At 43.6% G+C, this 26,233-nt stretch overlaps 1 protein-coding gene across 3 annotated transcripts in view; it reads left to right on the top strand.

The window, feature by feature from the left end:
- dnah9 (dynein, axonemal, heavy chain 9) overlaps positions 1-26,026 on the top strand; it is a 156,519-nt gene extending 130,493 nt beyond the window's left edge. For 2 of the 3 annotated variants that reach the window (XM_076033699.1, XM_076033698.1), the window contains 8 exons: positions 3,742-3,969; positions 9,675-9,866; positions 10,053-10,244; positions 12,851-13,021; positions 18,353-18,535; positions 22,439-22,692; positions 22,789-22,924; positions 25,718-26,026. In XM_076033699.1, coding sequence (XP_075889814.1) covers positions 3,742-3,969; positions 9,675-9,866; positions 10,053-10,244; positions 12,851-13,021; positions 18,353-18,535; positions 22,439-22,692; positions 22,789-22,924; positions 25,718-25,945 — 1,584 coding nt within the window. In that variant the 3' untranslated portion in view covers positions 25,946-26,026. Of the gene's footprint in view, positions 1-3,741; positions 3,970-9,674; positions 9,867-10,052; positions 10,245-12,850; positions 13,022-18,352; positions 18,536-22,438; positions 22,693-22,788; positions 22,925-25,717 lie in introns of those variants that run through there. The other variant, XM_076033700.1, reaches the window with a different exon arrangement.
- Positions 26,027-26,233: the final 207 nt, after the last annotated feature.

The raw sequence follows: 26,233 nt of genomic DNA, 5'->3' as shown, positions 1-26,233 counted from the left end.
AAAATGAACAATACAGAAACAGAAGTCTGTTCTCAGAAGAACGCTACTTTTTCCTGCCACTGTCCCTTGTTTTAATATGAAAAGGCATCGTCCAAGACACTCTCTCTGTGTTTTAAATACCAGAGTTCTCCCTGAAGTGAGTCAGCTCAGGACAAACCCTTCAAGACGCAAAGAAAAATATAGACGGCACTAAAGCGCTGCGGATGGTATTAGAACTTTAACTTTGCTGCAAACTTTTTTGCATTATCATATGCGACTTGCGTGAAGTCAAATTTGCAGTAGGCATAACTCAAAGAGCCAGTCAACATTAAACGTAATGATCCACAAAGCTTTGAAAGTTCAAGCTGTGTACTCAATATCTGTAAATCTGCTTCACTCCCTCGAAAGGAAGAAACAGAGCTATGTGTCCACTCAGCGGCGCGTCCTGCTGTGACTTCCTGCCGCGTGTTGACAGTCCCGTCCCAGCCTCACTTCTCTCTGCTCAGCTCTTGTGCCAGTCTGGAGCCAGACTGCTCCTCCACCCCCCCGGGGGGGGGGGGCGCCTCCTGGGCGCCGGAGCCCAGCTGCGCGGCCGTCCTCGCTGCCCCGCTCCTCCACAAATTCATCTCCGTGTCCCGGAAGCAGCAGGGGGGGCGCTGGCGAGCGTCGTCTCTTGAACGTCCGATCCTCCGCTCGCGATGCATTCGATAGCGACACATCCCCAATCGACGGGATCATGCGAGCTCCTACAAAGGCAAAGTTCAAACGAGCCAAGGAGCTAACATGCTTCTTTCTGCGAGATACCGACCCTTGGGTCATTTGTTACCGGGCGGCACAGAAATAATAATTAACTTCCGTTAAATTCATTCCATTTTATTTATTATCTGAGTCTGAACAATTTTATTTAGAAAAATGACCTGATTCGCTCCGTTACATCCATCTGTGGCTCAACTCTTGACGCATGTCAAGGCACTTGGTGCGTTACCGCTAGATTAAACCCACGAGCAAGCAAGCTAGCGAGCAACATGAGTGAAAACAAACATCTTTGGAAAGTGGAAAAGGCCCAGTGAGGAGACAGAAGAGCCCACGACTTCCAAGAAAAAGAAATCAACGTTTAACTGACAATACCAGGAGTATTGAGAAAGAAAAGTCATGCTGTGTTATTGTCGCCATGTTAAGAGGCCGGTCATGTCGGTGCCGGTCAAACCGGCTGTGATACAAAAAAGGTAGGGGACCGCTGGTCTAGAGCAGCGCTTCTCAACTGGTGGAGTCTCAGGACCCACGTTTGTTTTTCCTTATCATGAAGTCGCAACCCAAGTTTATCCCACTGCACTCAAATTCATTCCACAAAAAAAAAAAAAAAATGCTTCCGCACATTCTAAACTCCCTTTAAAAAACAAAAGGGAAGCTGCCCATGAAGCCGACCAGTTGAGAAACGCTGGTCCAGAGGCTTCCAAGCTTCACCTTTTTCTCTGTATTTATTTTATATTATTATGCAAATGTGTAGCGTTTGATGCGGTATCAGCGCAGTCATCACAGGTTCTTATCAAGGGGAACAAAAACGCGAGAAGCCGGCACCTGGAAGTTAATTAAAAAGTCCATAAAGGAGAAGCTGCTCCGCCGTCTCTGTTTGTTTGTCTGTCTGTCGGCTACCGCCGCTCCCCCGACCCCGCCCACTGCCCCTCCAACCCCCTGTCCTCCCCCCCTCGCCGCACGCCAGACGATGAATGGTTTCATTACAGTGACACGTTCTGAGGCGGTCCCTCACTCCTGCTGTTGACTTCCCTCCCTCCCCCCTCACTGCCAAACAATTTACACGCCAGGAGGAAGAAGGGCTTGATGAAAAACACTTGGATTTAGACTTTTAATTTGCTAGCCGTTCATTATTGCACCGAGAGGCAAACCAACCTCAGCACCTCCACCCCCCCCCGACCGCCTCTCCCCTCGCTCAGCGTTTCACTTTGTTTTTTTTTGTTTTTTTCTCCTCCCTCTTTTGTTTGTCAATGACTCCCTGAGCACTTGCCGCTCTCCCGTCCCCCAAAAAAATCTGTCGTTCCCGACGTGTCCCCGGCGTGTCCCGAAAAAGAGGCCGAACTTCAGCCATCGCAAGGAAGATTAAATATGGAGAGCAAAGGGAAATGAGAAAGTAAAGAGGCTTATGAATTAATGACTGGAGTTATTAGTGCTGTAATTAGATTTAGGGAATGGCCAGCGCTGTGTGGTGAGCCGTGTGTGCGTGTGCGCGTGCGCTTGCGCTTGCGCGTGCGTGTATGCACACGCGCAGGCGGGGTCGCATGGCTGACTCCTTATCAATCACAGGATATCCAGTACGCGTCGGGACAGTTGAGATGGAAAATTGAGCTCAGCCATGCTTGCGTGATCGGACAAGTTCGGCTCCGCCGGCCGACGGATGAATGTGCAGAAAAGTCTGGCGGAAGTTCCGGCGGCGAGCGGTCACCTCGCGTCGGCGAGCGAAAAGAGACGACTTTGAAGGCTCCGTGTAGCGTTTAATTTGGTGCCGCCCGCGTCAAAGTCAAAAGCGGAAAAAGGGGAGAATGTGCAACATTTTAATTGCGCCCCTCCCCCCGCGCGTTGCAACTCGTAAATTATTCGGCCAGTGCTGCTTCGAGTACCTGATTAAGCTTTTGATGCGCTATCTGTAGAAGCTGAGGTTTTTGACAGGACGCATTATCGGGGTGTACATAAGACTCTCTCCACCATGGGGAGGAGCAGAGATTAATTTGGCATAACTTCTTTAACCAAAGTGATTTTCTTTTTTTTTGAAGGAACACTTCACCCACAAATTAACACTGAGCCGAAATATAGATTAATATACTTCCTCCACAAAAACCCAGCACTCGATTGCACTGTGACTGGAGTAATTTAAAGGTCCCATATCACATCCATTTTCTTGGATATTTATCCAAGACTTGCATGGCACATCATAGATATATACCAGTGGTTGTCAAACTTTTTCTTTCACGCCCCACCTTGGAGGAAGAAAGAACTTTCAACTTTGACGTGGCAGTGTCTTGAGGGATCCCGATGAACCTGCAAGTGGTCCCATGTCTCGAGGACAAAGTTGACTTTTGACCCCAGAGACTTGCATGGCATTAGGGTTAGCGATAAGGCTGGAATTGGGGTTAGGGTTAGGGTTACTGCTGGAATTAGGGTTAGGGTTTCGGGGTTCCTCATGGGCTAGAAGCCCCAACTTTGACGTGGCTGTGTCTTGAGGGATCCCGATGAACCTGTAAGTGGCCCCATGCTCTAGGACAAAGTTGACTTTTGACCCCACAGACTTGCATGGCATTAGGGCAGTGGTTATCAAAAAAACCCGGGCGCCCCGTCTACCTCCCACCTGGTGTTTCAGGCCCCCCCCCCCCCCACCAGACGTGACTCTGCGCCCCCCAGGGGGCCTCCCACTTTGAGAAACACTGATATATACACATATATATATATATATAGCCCTCTGTTCACAGCCTCCTGTCTTTTTTAGCTTCCTGGTAATTTTGATGCTTTGCTGGTTCTTCCACGAGATCGGAGGGCGAAGAAAACAAGGCGGTTTCAGATGGCAGAACCAGCACCTAGGAGAAGTACTAGTGCCATGTTACTGCCCTTAATGACGTCACGAAGGGCAGATTTATATTAGCACTCATCATTTATGGGAACTCACCATAAAACACTGGTTTAGCGAATGTTTCAGGGTCTTCAACTGAGAATCTTCTCTTTGGCCGCACCCTCTTGTGCCTTGTCATCCTGCAGAACATTCACCTGGTGGCCCGCTGGTTGGGCACGCTGGAGAAACTTCTGGAGCAGCACGCCGAGGGCAGCCATGAGAACTTCAGGGTGTTTGTCAGTGCAGAACCCTCCTCGACCCCAGAAGGCCACATCATCCCACAAGGAATTCTGGAAAACTCCATCAAGATCACCAATGAACCTCCTACTGGCATGCACGCCAATCTGCACAAAGCGCTCGACAACTTCAACCAGGTAATGAGCAAAGGAGGCCAGCATCACAGGATGTCTCCATATAACTGTGTCTCTGTGACATTGCAGCAGCAGTTTTCTTCTTGGCTTCGCTAAAGTGCTTGGATGGAAAAAAGATTAGTCAGAATGTTGCAGCCTGACGGTAGGCACTGACCAATTCCCCGAGTGGACTTGATTCTCTTGGTCTGGCTTTGCCACCCTTTTGACTGATTCTAAAGGAAGGGGATTTGAACCCTTCATAAGATTTTTTTTTTTTTTTTAATTGTATGTTCAAAAAAAAAAAAAAGTGAATAAACTTAAAATTCTAAAAACATTTATTTGCTTTTGGGCATGAAGACATTAGTCATCAGCATCAATGAAAAGAACATGATACAACTTCAGCAGTCACTTATCGTAAACCAGCAGCAAGAAAAGAGTCAATATTATTTTATTGTATGTAATAATATTCCTCTGGAAATGACCAAGTATGGTTCCTCCCTCTACGAAGGATTACATTTCCTTTAACCAATTACTATAGATCAACAGGCCTGCCTCAGTCTGGGTTTGTTTTCAGCCAGCACCGATGACACGCAATGAAAAGTGATATTAATAATGTGCCGTTGTTGTTGTGGTGGTGGTGGTGGTGGTGCTCAGTGCTCTTTGGCTCTGAGTTTGACTGCTGTGGCAATTGAATCTTAAATAACTGAAGAAACCACTGTTAAAATAGAGCAGTGCCAGGCCACTATTAAGATGGTGGTTCTTCTTTTTCGAGATTGACTGGCCCTCCTTTATTGTTTAACATGCTTAGTCTGTAAGTCTACACAGAAAAATGGAAAAGCGTGTGGGGGGAAGTGGCAAATTATTGTGAGTCAACGTTGCTACTGTCACACTTGTCTTGTCGGTATCTTTGTATACTAGCATGTCACTGCTTTACGATTCAACCCATGCTGTTCGGTACTTTTCTCACCCAGCTGGTTTACAGCCAAGCTGTGTTCAATCTGCTCAGCGCAGAATGCACAGATGTACTGTGGTCGCATACATTATACATTCCAAATACATAATCCATTGTAAAAATAGGTTCCAGCAATGTGTTGCTTTTCACAGTAATATTACACTTTAATGGTTCATTCAGAAACTCTTGTCATTCACTAAACAATGTCTTTTGATAAATTAACACGATCATTGAGTTTATTAACCCCAGTACTGGCTGTTCCTTTCCAACCTCATCTCTGACCTCTTCAAGTCTTTCTCTTAAAGCCATTTCTCTCTCTCTCTCTCTCTCTCTCTCTCTCTCTCTCTCTCTCTCCCTCTCTTTTTTTTTTTTTTTCTGCTACAGAGTAATAACCCGGAAAGGGCTTAACCTCCCTTTAATTATAAAAACTCCTACACTCCAGGTAACTTAAAGGAGCTTCTCAGATTTAAAAGTCCAACCAGATGATACCGTTTCATTCTCCTCGTGAATAATTTCCTGTTGGAATCACAGACTGGTCTTACTCACTGACAGGAGTGAGACTCATTAGACTGACACAGGGTGGTTTAAAATAATCTTGAATAATTTGGGGTTTTACATACTGTCACGGGCACCAAAGTCACCATTGAATGGCAGTTTGATATCCCATTATGGTGAATATTTCATATGATCTTCAATGTATGAGGGCTGCTATATACTTTATCGATACATGCGGCCGTTTAATGTTGGGCTCATCCGAAGGAGTGACGCAATGTTTTCCTAGAGGGCAATTAAGTTCTACAATGCAGTGGTTAGCATTGTTGCCAACAGTGAAATCGAGCCCTGCTTCCATTTTCAGGTGGAGGGTCCATGTTGAGCTAGCACAGCCTTGGGTAGCGTCTCTGAAGAGTTCTTAGATTCAGGGACTATCAAAGGCAGCAAAGGCACAACTAAAGTCACCTTGATATTCAATTCTAGTAAATATTTCACACGATATTCAATGCATGAGGGCTGCTATATACCTCACTGATGCAAGCTACCCTTTGGTGAATGACTCACCTTGCACGGCTGACAACTCAGCCAACATGTGGTAGTTTGTGCCTCAGATTTCTCGAGTTGTCAATTCAAAGAACATTGGCAGCTCACAGGTCCATTCAGGAGATTCACTCACCCAAAAATTACCTTTGACTTTTGAAGGATATAAGAATGTAGCACATACTAAAACATGCTGGGTTACATGATGCCAGGAACTTGTAATAGTGCTCCGTGACTCTAAAATGAGATTTACAATGTCAAAGCATTGCTCCAGTGACCACTCATTGCTGAAGTTCTAACCGGGAATGTGGTTCTTTTTCCTGAAGACCACCTGATTTTTTTTTTCTCCTTTAGCTTGAAATGTTCTATTTCTCACTTCTCTGACAAGTCGACAAGCTAATCTTTGTCAGACTGTCTCCCTCTGAGCAACACTTGGACGAAACTTGTCAGGTTACTATAGTAACATGAAGTAATTGGCAGCAGAGTGGTGAGCGAGAGAAATGAGCCATTGTCAATTAGATATGAGATTACAAAGCTCTATTAATTGACATTGCGATATGTTTTTATGGTCGATTGTGCAGCCCTGCAGAGCGGTACTGTGGTTGGCAGTGCTGCTAAAAGAAAGGTTTCATTATCAGGTTGAGACTTCCATAGCGAACTTGGGCCTTTTTTACATACTGGAGTTTGCATGTTCTTGACTTGACTTGTCCAGGGTGTAAATCACCTTCCCTCCAAGTCAGGCATCAAACTTTCAGCTGGCAATGCAGTAATTATCACTTATTTGAAAAGTTAGGAGGTAGTATGAAGTATAAAAGTCCAACCTCTTTTCTATACTTGAATGAAGCTCCCCCCCCAAGAAAATTGGAAAGCAAAGACACCATAAGGATACTATACCGAGTCATATTTCCAAAGCTTATTTCAACTATATGTCTTTCAAGACTTTGATCAATGTTCTTTTGGAGTTTCATGCACAGGATACAGTCCCCTGCAACCAGCAGTGACACAAATGGATGATTGGCGGGGACAAAACAATGCTGAAACGCTTTCATTTCCGTCCTTGTGATTAGAAAACCACTCAGCAACGTTCACTGGGAATTCCCCAACCCGCGTAGCCAGAGTGGATCGGTGGCCTCTCCTAGCTTTCCCTGCCTTATCAGCTCCTCTCTCTATCTAAGTCTTACATTACCTCTGTGCTTCGCTGCCAATGCATCTTCCCCCACACCATTACCTGAGTGCTTGGCTTCCTCCCAGTCCATTTCCACCGCCCGTGGTTCGCCGATGTCTATCTGGCCGCTGATAAGAGCATAGTGCTCCAGAGCTCTGCCTTATGTAGAGCTCCAAAGAGGACCACCGAGGTTTGGATTCGGGGTGGGAGGAGGGTGAAGGGGGATATTCCAGCCATCTGTATTCAGTGAAAGCTAATCAATGTTCGGCTAACTCCACACAGTAGCCCACCCACTCGGCCAAAGCCAGTGCTGAGCCTTGAAAATGACAGTTTCTTTGCTCTTGACCTTTTCGCTGGGAGATGCACACGGCCCCTGATTCCAGTCAAGAGAGACTGCACAATTGTTGTGCATAACACTGTTGTGGTGGTGTGGAGAAAAGGGAAAAAAAAACTGCTTTTATGGATTGCACCATTTGCTGAAAGTGATCGATCGGTTTATCTTTTAAATTTCCAGTTATCCAGACGCGCACACAGCCAAGTGATAATCTCCCTGTTCAGAGGAGGCGGGGTGTGTACTTTATTGCCCTATGCGTGCGTGCACGCGCATGTGTGTATATGTGTCCGTGTCTCCATGCAATCTGACCGTATGTAGTTTCTCCCGGCCCATGAAGAGGGAGTCTATACGTCTCTCTCAGCCTTGCTGAGCAGAAGAGCTCCATGTAGAATATTAACTAAATATCCCCAAAGACTTTGTACTGTACCCATGTCAGCTCCCCAGGGCACTGTGGTGAGGAGAGTGAAAGGGTCCTCACCGAGGCAGCCACTGTGACACATGCTGGAACAAAGAGAGTTTAGCCGCCCCTTTTCCAGCGGGGTTATTGGCACGCTTATTTAACTGCCTCTCCCCCCCTAGATATTACTGTGCCATTTACGCCCCCAATTCTTTCTTTTTTTTCTTTAAAGTGAAAAAAAAATTGTGCCTGTCTAGAATAATGAGCCTGGGAGACGATCGGAGGCTTGAAAGCTCCTGACAAGTTGTGACAATTAAAAGGGAATCTCATCGCCGGGTTTATTGCTATCTAACCATCTCATTGCCTGTCTGCTAGCGCACAGGGGACCTGACAATAATACAGATCACACAGCCAACTGACATTCACCTACAACACACGGTTGTGGGTTTGTTACCGCAGCTGTGGATTTCATAAAGTTTTGATGTGTGTATCTTTTGGATATTCATTCTTGTTTGTGTGCTTAGTCACCATGCCTGTACTGAGTACAACTGGTGGCATTTGTCAAGCTGCTGCGCCTGCAGTCTTTCAGAAGCTTGAAGAGAATTTGCTTGAATTTGGTACAAACATCTATTCCCATTCAAGAATGTCCTAATTAGCATTGAACCGAAGATGATTGAGACTTAAAGTGCTTAAATTACTCAGTGTCCACTTCATTAGCAACAACTCACTGCCACAAGGTTGGACTCTCTTTAGCCTTGAAAACTGTCTTAGTTCTCCATTGTGTTGGTTTAACAACGTGTTGCAACTTTATTTATTCATTTATTTATTTATTTTTGAATCCATGTTGACATGATGGCATCACTTGCCTGATCATCCAGTGATTCCTGAGCATGGCACTGCTACTGCTCACTGCTTCCTCGGGGGGTGGATTCAAATGCAGATGACACATTTCTCATTCTTCAGGGACGATCAATGGGACTTTAACTTTTGGCCTTTTATGCAAATCCATGATTTGAATCTGCTCCACTGAAGTGAGATCTAATGACTTCAGAAGACACTGGGGGAACGGGCTAACTGTGCTAAAATTCCAAGAAAGTACAACAATCAATTCTATACACAGTACTAATCCATATACTTTCATTAAGGTTGATTTGGAAAGAAGTTCCATTAGCTAAAGCAGGCTTGTCTGCTCCTGAACCCAGAGGGCAGTCAGGTCATTGTTGATGTGTTGTGCTATTAGATTTGAAGCATGCGGTCCAATTGTTTTGACATTGTGAGGTTGGACAGAGACCAAGACATTTGGCAGCTGGGATGGAGTTTTACATCCATATGGTCCTGTTAGTCATAAATCACCTTTTAAAAGTCCAATCTTGAGATCTTTTTTTTTTTTTCTAGTGGAGCAGCTCTCAATAAAACCCTTCGGAAGGCCAGAGAGCAACACACTTCAGCACTCAGTTTTAACTTCCTGCTTCTACAACTGATTGGATGTAAAGAGGAGGAGTAAACACTTGGCTCTGAGTGTTTGGATCCCAACCTGGAAGAGGAAGTTGCCCTTTGTGACATCACAGAGAGCTGTGTTTTTCAGCACATACTTTCTTAAAAAGAAAAAAAGCAAAGTACAGCGTTGTTCAGTGACAGTTTGGAGATGTGACATCATTAGAAAAACATTGTTGTTTTTTTTTTGCTTTGTTTTGTTTTTTAGCAGCTAAAATGTTACATATGTGCCAGAAGATAGTGGTGAGTCGGCTAGACTTCCTGGATATCCTGGATATACAAGAACAGAAAGTTGGACCTGTCTAAAATGTGGAGGCACACCAGTATGGCTTGGTAATTGTACCTTTTATTTCAGGACACCCTGGAAATGTGCACCCGAGAGAATGAGTTTAAGAGCATTCTGTTCTCCCTGTGCTATTTCCACGCCGTGGTGGCAGAGAGGAGGAAGTTCGGTCCTCAGGGTTGGAACAGATCGTACCCCTTTAACACAGGGGACCTCACCATTTCTATCAATGTCCTCTACAACTACCTGGAGGCCAATCCTAAGGTAAATGTGTCCCTGTTTGTTTTTTGTTTTTTTTTTCCTTTCATGCCCACGCAGAAGGATTACAAAGAGCACCCTTTGTAATCTTAATTGAAAATCTGACCACACGCGACCTCAGCTAAACACCACAGGCCACCTCTCGAGCAGCAGCGACAACAACAACAACAGCCCCCTGCCTCTAAATCCCAGGTGCCGTTTGATGACCTGCGCTACCTGTTTGGCGAGATCATGTACGGAGGTCACATCACGGACGACTGGGACCGCCGTCTGTGCCGGACCTACCTGGAGGAATACATCAGGCCCGAGATGATGGAGGGAGAGCTGTTCCTGGCTCCGGGCTTCCCTTTGCCCAGGAACATGGACTACAACGGCTACCACCAGGTGAAGGCCGAGGCACTGACTCACAGCAGTTCATGCGAGGGCAGATGGTTTTCATGAAAAATAAACGAGTCACCATAAGAGCACCACAAGTTGAGCAGAAAGGTTAAAAAGGGTACGATATCAGGTATGATATGGTAATGAGAGCAATATGAGCACAGCAATGGCACTTAAGTTGTCTCAGTGTGGCCTCTAGAAACTTAATGGTGGTGCAGTTTAGCTAAATTGGATTCACTATAATTAAATTTGGCTTTTTCTTTCCATCCTCACAGTTCTAAACAGTGTGGTGTTCTTACATTTAAAGCTAAATCAGTGAAAACAACAGTCTACCATTATTGGTCCCTGTTTGGGCCAGAAGTGATTTTAGTTTGACTTATGAAAAGGTACCTCTCCCACCTCAGTTGGAGCTTCGCTGTGGAGGGAAATTTTGTGTGCAACTGTAAACTGAAATATTTGCAAATTTAGATGAATAACGTTCATGTTCATGCAAGTTTTGTTTTTGTGTTGTTTTTAGAGGTATTTTTAACTCGTTGCCCGTCCCACAGGAAAAATGTTGTACACCATGGATGCCAACCAATTTCAAGTTTTCAAAAAAGCTGCATAGTCATTTTCTAAGTTCACCTGCTTCCACGAGGAGAATTTTACCTCTGTGCATTGGCTCTTCCTCATGTATTTTAAAGTGTCAGTTCAAGGCACTTTTCCAGGTGATAGTGAGTCATCAGCAGAGACATTGCAGACATAACACAATAACTAGCCCAAAAACTGCCTTTAAGATTGTTGTTTTCGGTGCTTGTCAGTCATTCTTGTTGCTGCCAAGGACACCCGTTACGTTGCAGTGCCAAAGTTCGGAAAAATAAACCTCGCACTGAAAAATATTGAAATTTAGCTTTGGATGGATATCGTGGAGCTGTTTGGACACTTTCCCTCACTTAACGGCACGTCTCACTTTAAGAAAAGCATTAATCAAAAATGATCGACTACCACAGCAACACTTGAAATTGTCCAAAATCTGCGCAAAGCTGCTGGCTCCATGGAGCAGAACTAATTCACGAAAGGAAGACCAATACATTAGTTGTGTTGGCTGTCATTTGATATAGTGCTGCTTGCTATCCAGAGAATGGGAATGTATACAATATTTGTCTATAAAACACAAAAAGGAGGATTTTTGTAGGAAGCTGTAAACAGAGGGCTAAATGCGCTGCTTTGTCTTTTAAGGATAATTCATCATGTCATGTCCTGCTCTGCTGGAGTCTGGAATGAAAGATTCCATTTCATTTTAATTTCCTACTACTTCCTGCCCTGCACTGAGGGTTGTGTGAGGGTGCGGAGGCGGGGTTGCACCCTGGACACGTTGCCAAATTCTTCCCATTAGACTTTTGGGTTTTTCTCTGTTTGGGTGTTGCTCAGAGGAACGTCATTGCCAGTGACATTTAGGCTGACTGGGGCACTTTGCATGAATCAGCTACCACACAGTGTCGGGGTGGGGGGTTGGGGGTGCTGGAGGCCTTGCGTCCTGCCACTTGAGGTCCTGCCATCCACCATCTGGTGCAGACAGAATATGTGTGTGTAGACTGACACAGAAGGAAGGCCACTCAGCAGTTTTAGTCCACTTTTTACAATGCGCAGGTGCATTAAAAAAAAAAAGAAGGGAAAGGAGAAAACATCAAAAAGTTAGCCGGCTTTACCGAGCAGATCAAACAAGCTGACTACAAAGTGCTTCTATATTAGAGGCCAATACATTTCCCATCAAAACTTTCATCACAGTGTTATGATTAGAAGGGCTTTTCTCTTTTTTTACTTCATTTAAGTGCCTTACAAAAAAAAAAAAAAGCCGCCTCAACTTTCACTTTCATCTGCACTGCACTTTATAGCATATTGATATTCATTATGGACCAGCAGATGGAAAGTGCCACATCTCCATCCCCTTTCTACGGTCATTAACAGGCTGTCGGTTGATCCCGAGTGTTTGAATCTCACCCAGAAATGCCTCGCATCATTAATATGCTTCTATTCTTGTCTTTGTCAGCACTACATTAGTACAAACACCTGAGCGGAAAAAGAAAATAATGAAGGTTGCCAATATGTATGCTATTAATAAAAAAGGGGATATGTAAGGTTTATTTTAGGATAGGAAAAAAAAAATCACATCTTGTTGGCTTATAACCTTAAAATCCTGTTCAGGGTATTTAGCATTAACCAAGATCAAATACCCACTGTGAAACATTGAAATGGATTTATTGGCAGGAAAGTATAAAATGTATATGTATGTGTTTAGCTCTATAAACTCACCATGCATAAATAACTGTTTTTTTTTCTTATTTACTAAGTATTGATATTTACATTAAGAGCAGATTCACTTGCAAAATGGCTGTATTTTGCCTCAACATATCTACAGTAGCCAGTATACCAATCTGCTCAGGAGTTCATAAATCTTGCATTGAAGCTGTTATAACAAAGATGTCAGAGCAGGTTGGACATCAGAACACGGAATATTAAGAACAACATTGTTGTGATGTGCTTTCTTAAGTGTGGATGCTGCTAAATCTCACACACTGGGCCTTGAAGTTGGCACTCACCGAGGCGCTTCACATTTCCTTTGTCTGTTCTAGTACATCGACGACAGCCTTCCTGCTGAGTCACCCTACCTGTACGGCCTTCACCCCAACGCTGAGATTGGCTTCCTCACGCAGACCTCGGAGAAGCTCTTCCGCACCGTGCTGGAGATGCAGCCTCGGGACGGAGGAGTGGGTGAGGGCGGAGGGAAGACACGCGATGAGAAGGTAAAGCAGTCAGGAGTGTAACAGCAGCATTTCGTAAGATCGTGGAGAAAGCTGGGCTAAAGTGGCAATAAGCGACACTGGATGCTCCTACCGTGCCTTATACTCTTTTACTTAGTTTTATTCCTCCAATTTAAAATAAAACTAAAAAAACATTTTAGTGGAGTTCAGTGTCGGATGCAGGGCCGTCACTGATAGAAGTCCCCTTGGAAACATAACATGGTAACAGAGTTCTGGTAACAGGAAGCGACTCTCTGGATTTATAGGCTTATATGCAGAATCATTTTAGCCAAAGTTGTTCATTCTTTTTGGAGCATTTTTCATGCTGTCCGCATGTGTTTTCTGAAGATGTGAAGCGTTTACCCTCCGCAGAGGTGACTGCGTCTCGCTTTTTATATATAGGGCAACTGTTCCCTTGCACGTGCGCTAGAATGCACGTATGGCCCATCCAGCTTTGTCAACAAAAGGATTGAAAGGGTCGATATAAACAGACAGAGAAGGTGTGTGTTGTGACTGTGTGTGTGTGTTGTGACGCTCTGCCCCTGAAGAAATAACACCAGTCGAGCCAACCACTTTTATTACATTACGTCAGACAATGATGAAAATCGCATGTTGCTCCTTTAATCTGTTGTTATTAAAGCTCTCCAAAAGTTACTGAAAAAGGAACTAACAGACCAATACTTAGTTGTAATGAAATGTGTTTTTGTTTGCTCTTTATTTAATCAAGTTTGTCCCTTTGAGATGCAATAACCTTTTCTTGGAGGAGGTCTGGCTAAGACGGCAGCCTAAGAAACAGAAAAGTCAAAACAATTACCGACAAACGACACAAACCCACACTATGAAAACAAGCAATGCTCACGCTAGTTTAATGTTTTCATGAGAAGGTTTAAGGTGGATTTTCTTTTTTTAAATGTAAAACCAGGTACTTAGTGCCTGTAATTTGGTCTGATAGCCTGAAACATACTGTATATAGATTTGTGTCACCAGTTTGAAAAAAATATATTTCGAATAAACCTAAATTATTCAAAACTTTCTAGAGAATCTAAATCAAATATTTTGCATGATCCGAGGGTGCCCTGTTATTATTCATGGGGTTTGTTTGGACTCTTTGTCCTGGTGCCTTATTTCCATTTTTATGCATTCTCGTACAGCAACACGTTGACAATTTTCAATTGGCAACTAGTAATTTCACTCTGAATCTGGATTTGAGAGCTTTCCAAACTGTCTGTCACTTTTACATTGAGGTATTTTATGTGTTCTATATCCTGAGTTGGCTTACTTCCTCCGCACCCTGGAACACAACAAATATACAAAGGGTACATAAACAGGACTGTTTCCCTTGTTAGGTAATAAAGCTTTTGATTCCTCACAGACTATAGTCAGAAACATATTTCAGACGGAATTCAGTGTTGGCGCTTTGTCAAAACTGACTAAGTAAAGGCTTGCCTCAGATTAATAATGTGGGGAAGCCCAAGGACAGAGAAGCCTTTTTGCCAATTGTACGTGGTAATTAAACCAGCCGTGTTTTTAATCACTGAAATTATTTTTGTAATGCAAATAAAGGATAGTTTATAGAATTATTCACAGTAGCATATTAATAAACAGTTGCTCCTTGTGTGCCAGTGATTACTTGCAATATAATGACCATAAATCCAGGGGAGGTTTGGAGAAGATTCACTTTTACTTAAACGTAAAAAAAAAAAAAAATGCTTAGAAATGAGCAAGTATGGTTAGCAACTCTTTTACAATATACATTTGTCCAAGTGCTTTTTTTTTTTTTTATCACTAATAGTTTATTATTCATTCACATTGCAGCAACTCACTGTTTATACATATAGAAGTGGTTAAAATGAATGAATGGGGGGAAAAAAGGGGGATTAAGTGAGTGAACGTGGTTTCTTTCAACATGGTTGCTGGTGCCAGACGGTCTGCAGGCCTGAATATTTAACAAACTGCTCATCTGCTGGGATATTCACACTGGCACAACCGTCTCTAGGGTTTATAGAGCATGGTCCAAAGAAAAGAGAGTGGAAAATGCCTTGTTGATGTCATGTTGATGTCACAGGTCAAAATGGTCAGACTGGTTGAAGAAATGGAAAGGCAACTGTCACTCAAACTACCACTGGTTGCAACCAAGGTCTGCAGAATATCACCTCTGAACCCAGAGCACCTCCGACTTTGAAGCTGTGTGCATACATGCATACACTCGCTGGCCACTTTATAAGGCGCCCAGTACGAGCAAGGCACACCTAATAGACTGGCTTGTAAGTGTAAGGTCAGTGTGTGATTGTAGTTTGCCTGCGCTCACATGAGTTGTGATGACCACAGGACTTTCCGGTCAGTGCCTGCAGCTGGATAAACGAGGGATACAAGGTGACATCCGGTTTAGATTCTGACATAGCGTTTCATCTTGAAAAGTCCAGCCTTCAAACAAAATAGATATCTGGAGCGAGGTAACCTCGACCCTTAGCCGAGGCCCCTCGCTACGTGGAGCGAGTTGCGGAACTCCAGGAGCAGAGTTTCAACTCTTAAATGTATGATGACAACAGGTGACATTTTCAGTAGCCGCTGCACACTGAATTGAAATAAATTGCCAACCAACTGTTTGGGGGCCTCTCGCTGCACCCAAGGTGATTTTTCCAGGGATGGCATTTTCAGGTGCATTTTCTGCTCCAGTACTGCCGTGAAACAAAGCTTACTTGAGTGTGAAAGCTTAAACAAATATTATGTCAGAGAGACCGCAGCCTTGTTTGCTCCTTCCAAGGAGCAAACGCCCTCTCATAAATTTTAATCAACGTTGCTTCTTCTTAGTGTCAGCTTTTTTTTTTTCTTCAAACATTTCTGTGTCAGTTTTTTAAATAAAAAAAAAAAGATCCTTTCTTAATTAGGATGTGATTACCATATCCTGTTTTTGCACACTAACAATATTTAAAGTGACATTTTTTTCAGCTTTATCACGGGCAAAATAATCTACAGCAACCTGTCTTTTGCCAACTGCGTCAATTGTCATTGGGATTCCAAGCAAACAGCTGTCGACTCTGTGTCGCCTTTTCACATGATAAAAGGTTAGTTCGTCCAAAATTGAAACATGACCCATTGTCTACTTAGTAGTATGTATATGGAGGCTCTGTTCACATAAGCCATTGAACCCATTCTGGAGTTTCACAGAGGGAAGGAGTTCCACCAAATGCCAATACAAGGGAGTGTAATCTCTTTAAGAGATACTTTCTACAGAGACGCCAAGCCTGGCATGAAACAGATAAATGCCTTAGCATTATTATATTGACAACTATTATTTGAACCCCCAAATTCATCAGGACCAATATGATGAAAGATGATCGACTTGATGGGTGCCATGAACGATGATGATGACGGATGAATGTCTGAAAAGTATCTCAGTTAGTCTCTCCTGAATCTGCATTTGTCCCAGTCAGCGTGGTCATCTTCTGTTGGGCTGTATGGAGAATTTTTAAATAAGCTTTAAGTTAAAGTACAATGTTGTAGATCCATACACTGATAACCTAGATGACTGAGATCCTACACAGACCTTCATTAGAAAGACAGTTAGGTTGGTGGGGAAAGAATGAAATTAAAATTTGCTCACATTCAAATCAGAACTGTCTTTATCCAACAGATAATTTACAGTTTTCAAGTCTCCAGGTTTGACGTTTTTCTTGTCCTCCTGCAGCCATCAATGTGTATTTATTTATTAACTTTCAAATCAAAATGCTTTACATTTTAACCTTTTCTTTGAACAAGAATACAATGCTGTGAGTATGTCAGCAGTAATAAGAGAGTAGCATAATAAACTCAAGAATATTTTCATAAATATTTAATTACATAATTATATTATAAATATTTATTACCAGCCGGTTCATTCAGACTCTTTTTTCTGATTTCCTCTACAGGCAGGCTGATAGGAAACAATATTTACTCGGACGGGTCCACAAATATGTACTGTGGCCGTTGTGCAACACACCCAGTGCTTTCTCTCTTTGTGCTGTACATGTTCAAATCAACAAATCATCACTTTTTGTGGTTTCGCTCTGAACTAATAGCTTTTCATCTCCAACTTGCCTCCTTTGCCTTTTTGCCGACAATTTTGTCCAAAATTAGCTGCAGTTGACTCCCAGCCAAAAACAATTTGTTGCTGTTGTCATAACCGTTTTCATCATCTCTTCCCGCTTAAACATGAGTGACATACGTTCAAGAAACAGACGCCTACAAATCTGTCAGTGCCACTGAACATCAGAGAAGCAGACAGAAAGCTATTTCAGCAGTGTCTTTGCCATATGGAAGCTGTTAATATTGGATGTGCCAAGTCAGCGAAATCTGACTGATAGATGACTTCAGCGTCTATCTTGTGTTAATGTGCAAACTTTGTAATCTGCAAAGGAAAAGGACATTTTAGATAAGTGAAAAAAGTATGAAGTCATGATACTGATCAGAGGGGTGTTTCATAAAGCTCCTCCTCTCTCCACTTACCCAACACATGATGCCTGTTTTTGCCTGATGTGTTGTCCAGTATTTTTTGTTTTTGTTTTTAACAATAATTATTCCTCTTAATTTATTAAACAGTAAAATAAATTACAGCCGGAACCATTAGGACTGAGATGAGCTCACAGTAAATTCAGCGATGCTTCCATGATAGAACACAGCACTGCTCATATACAGACTGTTTTAGTTTCAGATTTTTACTCTGAGGTGAAGCTTTTCTCTTTTTGAATGCCGTGTATGTGCGTGCATGTGTGTGTGTGTTCTCCCATTTCTCAATGCATGTTGATTTGTGACCTTTTGGGCTCCCAATTCTGAATACTCCTGTCTTTAGAGATGACAGAGCCATTCAGAGCTCACCAGAGGGGCTCACTTTGTATTCAGCCTGCTCAGTAGCTGCCAAAACCAGATCAGATATTTGAGCTGAGAAATCCATAGAAATGATGACCTCGGCTCCAAATCCGTTGATAGATCGCTAATGCTAGTTGCCTTGGGAAAATGTCGACACAGACGTTAGCTTTCATCACAAAAAATATGATGTCAGCCTTGATTCTGCGTGGAGGGATTAGACTGTTATTGAAAACAAAGAGCTGCCTTGCAAAATAAGTCTTCATGAATATTTATGAGACTGTACGTGTTTCTCAGGATGTCAGCTTTAACGCTACTGATTTCATCTCATACAGATAACTCCTGTCCCTCGTGAGTCACGCCTTAGTGGCTGTTCTCTCCCCTTTGGTTCCATGTGTCGAGTGCCTCTGTAATATTAAAAGAAGATGAAGAATCAACAAACTGTCAATTCTTGTCTTCATAACAAATGTACATCCCGTCACTCCTCACCAGGTGCGCGCAGTGCTGGAGGAAATCATGGAAAAGCTTCCGGAGGAGTTCAACATGGTTGAGCTAATGGGGAAAGCTGAGGAAAGGACTCCGTACCAGGTGGTGGCGCTGCAGGAGTGTGAGCGCATGAACTTCCTCACACGGGAGATACGACGTTCCCTCCAAGAGCTCAGCTTGGGGCTGAAGGTAAAAAGACTTTTGAATATATTCTGCGTTTTGTGTCGAACCTCTTTGCAAGAAATAATGATTATTTATATAATACAACAATATGGAAAATATTACTCAAAGGGGTTCCACCTTTTTGTTTATGAGCTCGGAGAATGAATCGCTGTCCAGCTTTAGCTTCTTGTCACCTTTCAGCTCCTTACCACCACTCTTGTCCTTTCATTTAAATAATTAAGACCCAAAGAGGTCAAATTATAAAACATTCAGAATGACCTAACATTTACATAAAAGGCAAAGGGTCAGCAAAAGTCAGTCACATTAAACTTAATTAAATCTGATAACGGCTCACTTTGGAAAGTAACAAGTCCTCCATTAATACTTGCATCTCCTTTCTTCATGACTTCTTCTTTCAAACTTGTTTCTACATGTTGACACGAAAGGCGGCAGGTAGTCAGGTAATGTGGCCCAATGGTTTTACTGTATGAACATGGCGTTCAAGAAACCGAATGTTCATTTCATAGTAGCCGTTCACAAATCAGTAACTTTTACACCCCTGGAGTGAGGCTACGCATCAGGCCATGAAATCAGTGGGAAAAAAGCCAGTTTCTGTTCAGTTGAATGGAGGTTTATGTAGAAAACCCACTCTGTGTGTGTGTGTGTGTGTGTGTGTGTTTTAATAGCATGCTGTGTGCTCTGCCGTCTTTACTTACAGCTTCATTTAAACAGTCGCCAAACAATCGTGAAATTTCAGCCTTCAAATTTCGCCAATCAATGCCCCTGCGGTCTAATGGTTCAATAAACACGTTTTGGAACGAGTCAGAAAATTGGAATTTCAGTAATCTTCCCAACGACGACGGTCCAGCCCTAATGGCACCTAATGTCACTTAATAGTCTCGTTGTTGCGGCGACGCATGTTGTAATTACTTGCACGTCATCACAACAAACGCAGCGGGCTCGAATCACCGCGACCCGGCCAGATCGTTATTGTGAGTCAGACCGGCCTCCCGCTCAACACGCGTGTCAGCCACACGCCGTATCCCATAATTTGCCGTCGGTTAGAACGTGGCCCGTGAACAGCGAGTTAATTAACCAGCGACACGGTGACAATCAATTCAATTCCCCACCTCCCCGTTCGAATATGGCCTTATTGTCCGCGTGCTCGGGGACTCGCTGGGAAGCCGCCTCAGACAGGCGCGGGTCAGCGCCAGAGGAGGCTCCCCAGCTGCGGCTGAACAGGTGGTTGCTGCTTAATACGTTAAGTGTAGAAGTAATTACTAGGGGGGTCTCTTCAAATCGGCTGGAACACGATTCCCCCATCCCCCCACCCCAATCCTCCTCAATACCCACCATTCACACCACATTAGCCTCCCTGCTGCTGCTGCTGCTGCTGCTGCTGCCTGCTGCTGCCTGCTACGTTTGCGTCCCCGCACAGTAAAAGCATAAAGTCTTGTTGTTTTGTCAGAAGCCCGGTCCTATAAATGACTCAGGGATCTGGCCCGTGGAGCTACGCAGAGGAATGAGACATCCACACCATGTGTACGTGTGTGTGTGTGTGTGTGTGTGTGCGTGCGTGCGCGCGTGTCTGTGTGTGTCAGGCCTGACTGAGTCATGCATTGACAACAAAATGGGATGGGGGGGGAGAAAGGGGAGGGGCCAAAATGTGTAAAAGCGTTTGTTTGGAGTTATGAGGCTTCGATCTTTCGACACTACAAGCCTCAATAAATCGGCTCAGTGATTTAAAAGCCGCGTAGACCGTTGTAGCAGCAAATGGAATTCCATTTCGACTTTATAGCGGAATAAAAAAAAAGGGGAGAATGTTAGCCTCTGCGAGGCGAGACGGTGCGGTGCGGTGCGGTGCGGTTCAGGTGGCGGCTTCGCTGCTGGATTGACCGATCAGGAGAGTCAGAAGTGCGAGATCAATCTATGGGACCGGGACCATATCAGCCCCATAAAGCATTGTTATGACTGTCACACAGTGGCGTCTCGCGCGCCGCAATTCATCACCTCCCGCACAATGGCTGAAGGGAGAGCGGCGCTCCAGCCGGTGCTCTCTCATTACTGCAGAGCCACGGGACGCTTCCTTATCTTTCACACAGCCAGCTCGCGCTCATGCAAGTGTGTTACATCCAGCATTAGGCTTCTGAGGGAAACAGGAAGTGGCGCGCCGGCCTCCTGGTCGCTCACCGCGATGAATCAATACACCGTTTCACTGCACAACAAAATCACCGGTTGTCAATATTCTCCTAATTAAAATGGTACTTATCAGATGATCAGATGATTTTTGAGCACGCAGTCTGCTCATTAAAGTGCATCAAACACTAACCAAACAAAGCTAAAAATGTGTTTTCAGTCCCCACAAAGGTCAAAGCATCCATCTGCCCCCATGAATGAAATTCATTTTGTGGAGAGACCAAGACTGAGCTGCATTAACTTTCCAGACACTGTTTTTTCTTATCCAGAAACAAGACTATACAGACTGTGCCAAAAGTCGGTTAGATGGCGTCAAAGCTTTGAACAGTAGTGGTCAGATACTAAGCTCTAAAAACATACTCCAAAAAAGCTTTGTTGCGTCATATAATATAACTTTACATATATATATAAACTTTATTTGTACAGCGCTAAATCACAACCAAAGGCGTCTCAAAACGCTTTATACAATCAGAGAGAACCAACCGGGCCCCCGGAGCAAGCAAGATGCAACAGTGAAACTCCCCTGTGGGAAGAAACCTAGGGCAGGACCAGACTCCAGAGGGCCATCATCTGCCTGTGACTAGCTGGGGTGAAATACAAAAATGGAGGAGAGACAGAGAAAGAGAGAAAGGAGCAGAGTGAGCCAGCGTGGATATAGACACAAAAAAAAAGGAAAAATAAATTCATATCAACTTCCAACTTCCGTCAGTATACTGCATTGCACCTCATTGTCATGCAGTTCATCATAGTTAGGATGGTCCAGTGTAATTAGTTTATAAGAATAGATAAAGTTGGCAGAACAGCAGCAGAAAGACAATGCTCCCAGAGTCCAGATAGCAGTGATCATGGAAATGTCTTGTTTTGTTTTTTTTCATAAATGTTTTGTTTTTTATTTTATCTTTATATACAAATAGATGTAATGCATTTATTTACATCATTACAGTGAAAACTTTGTGAGAGCTATTTTGTCAAAGCTGGATGTGCTACTATAGCATAGGTATAATTTAGAAAGTCATTTCATACGTTTTATTTATTTATTTGTCACTAAGACTTGAAAAGAGCGTTGTTATATTCAGACAGGCTGATTTTTCCAATACAAAAAAGACATTATTCTTTTTATCTTATCGTATTATCTTTCATTATTTCATATCACGCATTTTAAAGTGATTTAATGGTAGCTAGTATAGAACAACTGTCTATCCATATAGAGGAGGCATACTTTAGACATATTGAAATCATGAGGCATCTTTGCAGAAACTTGGAGTGTCTTTTGAGCATCTGGTTGCCAGGTTAAGTGTCCTGGTTTGCGATGATAAAAACCTAAATAGAAATGGAATTAATTATTTTAATGGTTCCGAAGAATGTTCAAATATTTAATTATCGGACACGCATTACAATGCAAGTGCCATCTCTCACTGAAGCTAGGAGCACATCTGTCAGCTAGCAACTACTAATGTTAGCTAGTACAGCAGCACAACTATCATACTGCTATCACAGCTAGCATAATAATTCAGACCCAGTAGATATACTGCAAGTGACGACTACTTAATCCCACTTAGTAACAAACATGTACAGTTTTCATTGCTCTCTGCTGCCATTTTGGAAGTTAAGAAGATTGTGGCCAAACTGCTACGTCATTCAAAATGCAGAGCTAAGTGAGAAGCTCTTTCTTGTTGGGGAAATCCTGTCTTTGACTAACTAGGCTGACACTCTCCTGTGCCTTCCAAAATCCAGGGAGAACTCACCATGACGAGTGACATGGAGAACCTTCAGACTGCCATCTTTTTGGATATGGTGCCAGACGGCTGGACCAAGAGGGCTTACCCGTCCATGTCCGGTCTGACACTGTGGTTCACTGACTTACTGGCCAGGATTAAAGAGCTGGAGTCTTGGTCAGCCGACTTTGTCTTACCCTCGTCAGTGTGGTTGGCTGGCTTCTTCAACCCCCAGTCCTTCCTCACAGCAATCATGCAAGCTACGGCTAGAAGGTGAGGGGTTTTAAGCTTTCGGACATGCACTCACCGAGAGATGGAGAGTTAGAGTTGTTGCCAGGTACTGTAATGCCTCTTGTGTTTGGTTAACAGGAATGAGTGGCCCCTGGATCGCATGTGCCTGCAGTGCGACGTCACCAAGAAGAATCGTGAGGACTTCAGCGTACCGCCTCGAGAAGGGGCCTACGTTCATGGGCTGTACATGGAGGGGGCACGCTGGGATGTGCAGGTAAATCACTCTGACAGGGATGGATTTATTGATCTGTTTTCTGATTTTCTAACCTGGTTCACCAGATGGAATATTTTCTAAGTCCTTGGGATTTGTCTAATGAGTCTATTTGGTGAACAAAGCTGTAGACTGTGTTTGGAGAGGGGAGGCAAAAGTCAGAAGGTGAAGTATAGTGTCTATGATATTCAAGTGGAACAGGAAGTTTTCTTGAAGCTGACAAAGCTCAAAGTCTGAGGACGATGTGAGGCGTGATATCAGCTAGCAATACTGGGTGGACAGCGTTTATGAACCGCCGTCTTGAATGGAATTCTTCCCAACTCCCAAACTCGTGTGGAGTACAGATAGCCCTTCAGTGGCTGTGGTTGTTCCGTTACTGCAAAAATGCAGTGTTTCTGTGAAATTACAGCAGCGTCCATGCTAATCTTTTCAGCAGCAACGATTGATTTTTACTACCTGGTCTCTACCACTTTCCCAAATGAGCTTAGAGCACCCGCTTCTTGCTCTTCCCATGGCTTAACCTCTCTGACACCTCCCCACTCTTTATCTGGGGAGAAACCTGATTGGTTATGAAATCCAGGTTGGCAAGATGGATGAGCGAGATCTCAGAGTTTAAATCTGAGGGAACCAGCTGCCACGCAGGGTTAATGGTTTTCTCCAGGAATTCAGGCTTCAGGAAACGGCACATTTTTATTCACGAGCCCGTCATACCTGGGCCTTCCTCCGCGCCCTACTTCTGATGATGGATAACAGGAGAACATCCGAACATAAGGAGCACTAACCTTAAAATTCATTTTTAAATAGAGTCAAGTAAAGGAACGCGCCCCTGAAGGGCCGTCCCGATCCCTCCGCGGCCTCATTTTCTGCTTTGCATCGTGGTTGCACACATCCCCCCAGAGCATAGTGCATTACTCAGCTTTCAGGGGCCCCATCTATCTACTGTAGATGTGCCCAGCTTCCAGGGAGCATCCCTGTAGACTTCTTAATTAGGGAATGTGCAGAGTGTGCACTTGTACACTTAGATCGCCCCAAAGAGGAGCAGTTACTTTCTTGCTTCCTTGGAGTTGAAGAAGCAGCTGAAACACACAGGTGGGTCAGGCAGCCCACCGCTCAAGCCTCCTCCACCTCCTCCTCGCTCTTCATTTCCTCCTCTCCGCTGCTTGTGCGCAGGGAGGAGCCGAGTGCGAGCGACGGTCCACCTGGACGCAGCTCTGTGCTGCAATAAATGTCAAAGATTTATGATAAACTTACTCATCTATATTAATGAACCCTGCGTTTTATCCAAGGGGGATTACAGACATCAAAGACCGCTTGATGTGATATATGATAAAAAAGCCTGTGTGTGGAATAGAAGCAGCGTGCAGGGGAAGTTTATGTGTTTATGTGGTAGACGCAGTTTAATGGTGATGAATACTTGAGGGTGTTTGTTTTTTCCATGTTTTACCTGGAAGTGTTGTTGATTGTTGAGGTTGCAGAAATGGTGCAGCAAACACGGCAGCATTACTGGTGTTGTTGACTACACTTGGTTAGGGTTGAGATTGGAGTCAGGGTTAGGGTTGGGTTTATTTATTGACCAATTTTTTTCAGCTTATTCTTTTTAAAATAAGTATTTATTCTGTAAATATTAAAAAAAAAAAAAAAAAAAATTACTTTTTTCAGAACTCTTGTATTTAAGATTAAGAAAATGATTATTAGAAATGTGTGGATATTTTTGAAATTCTGAGTTTCTTTGATATGATTATATTTGTTTAAATAGAGTAACTTTTATACCTCAACATCTTTCAGTAGCAATGGGTGTTTAGCTCAGTGGGTTGGACACCTGACTCTAGTGTGAAAAACTAGTGTTCAAGTCCTGGTCATTCCCAAGACAACCCCGATTTAAAAATGACCATTATTTATTTTTAGGTCTGTATAAATATTGTTTCCTATTTACCTTTATGGTCATCAGGCTAAGAAGGTCGTCAGCTCCGTAGGTTGAACCTCTGACTGTGGCCTCTAAGATGTGGGTTGAAATTCTGCTAGGTACCACCCAGCTCTTTTGCCTTCTTTCATTCAAAGCTGTCATCCCTGCAAGTTTTGGGTTGATCTGAGTTTGTAGACACAACCCTTCAAAGTCATGTTCTGTATTCTGCTACAGTGATCGAAAGCGTCCTCGCCAGTCTTCCTGTAAGATTTCTAATATGTTAAGTCAGATATGTCATTACAAAGACACTGTTCTCGTGAATCTCAACAAGCCGCTGCACTCTGTTTTCCTTTTCATATACATCATTTGTATTTCCCCAAACAGAGCCAAAGTCAGTGTTGTTTGACGCCCGTTTAAAGCTTTACAGCCAGATGCAATTAGGGCGTTCCCTTTCCCAAAGTCATCAGGATTTACGTTCATTCCTGAAAGTCACTCTGCACGCATGGTGAAACTTCTGTTTGTCGAGTGTAGGAGGATTAATTAATGAGACGGACCACTCTGTTTCCGCCGTGTTTAAAGACTGTGTTTTTCTAAGGCGGCGCGGTTTGACTTCCCCTCGAACTGCGCTGACTTTCACCACTTTTCAAGGGTACTGAAGTTTCTTGCGGAAACACCGCTCCGGCCGCCCGATAATAGTGGAACACTCTCTCGCTCTTTATTCCCATTTCCTCTAACAAAAGTCGTCTAATCCAGCCTCAGTGGTGAGCGCAGAGCCCGGACAGGGTTTTTGAACGGCACCTCAGCTTTCAGAAATGTTTCTGTCGCTGCTTGAGTGACTCCTTAAACCTTTCCTCGTGCACTTCCTCACCCTCTTTCATTTCTCCCCCTCCAAGACCGGCCTGATTGTTGATGCGCGGCTGAAAGAGCTCACGCCAGCCATGCCGGTCATCTTCATCAGGGCCGTTCCTGTGGACAAGCAGGAAAACAGGAATGTGTACCAGTGTCCCGTCTACAAGACCCGCCAGAGGGGACCCACGTACGTGTGGACCTTCAACCTGAAGACCAAAGAGAACCCAGCCAAGTGGACATTAGCTGGAGTGGCCTTGCTGCTGCAGATCTAACAGGCAATCAAATGCTTTTTCCATTGAGGTGCCTGTGGGGTCAACAGAAAGGTTCCATTTAGAGCGCCCTGAAATATGGCAAGTGAGTGGTCAGCTGATAATGTGAGAGATTCCTTATGTATCTTATATACTGTATATACAGGATATGCTAAGTTTTAATAAAGCTATTAAGAGGCCAGAAAATGCCTCAGCTGGGGCATCATGATTTTTTTATACTCTTTATGAAGCATTTTTGAATGTATACAATGTTAAATTGCACTCAAAGAACACATTTCTTGTTTCCCACTT

The sequence above is a fragment of the Nelusetta ayraudi genome, unplaced genomic scaffold (genome assembly GCF_046127955.1).
Source record: "Nelusetta ayraudi isolate G7.1 ecotype Tasmania unplaced genomic scaffold, CSIRO-AGI_Nayr_v1 ptg000042l, whole genome shotgun sequence".
NCBI lineage: Eukaryota > Metazoa > Chordata > Actinopteri > Tetraodontiformes > Monacanthidae > Nelusetta > Nelusetta ayraudi.
Note: the sequence above shows the minus strand (reverse complement) of the source record. Positions and strands in the feature narration are given on the sequence as shown.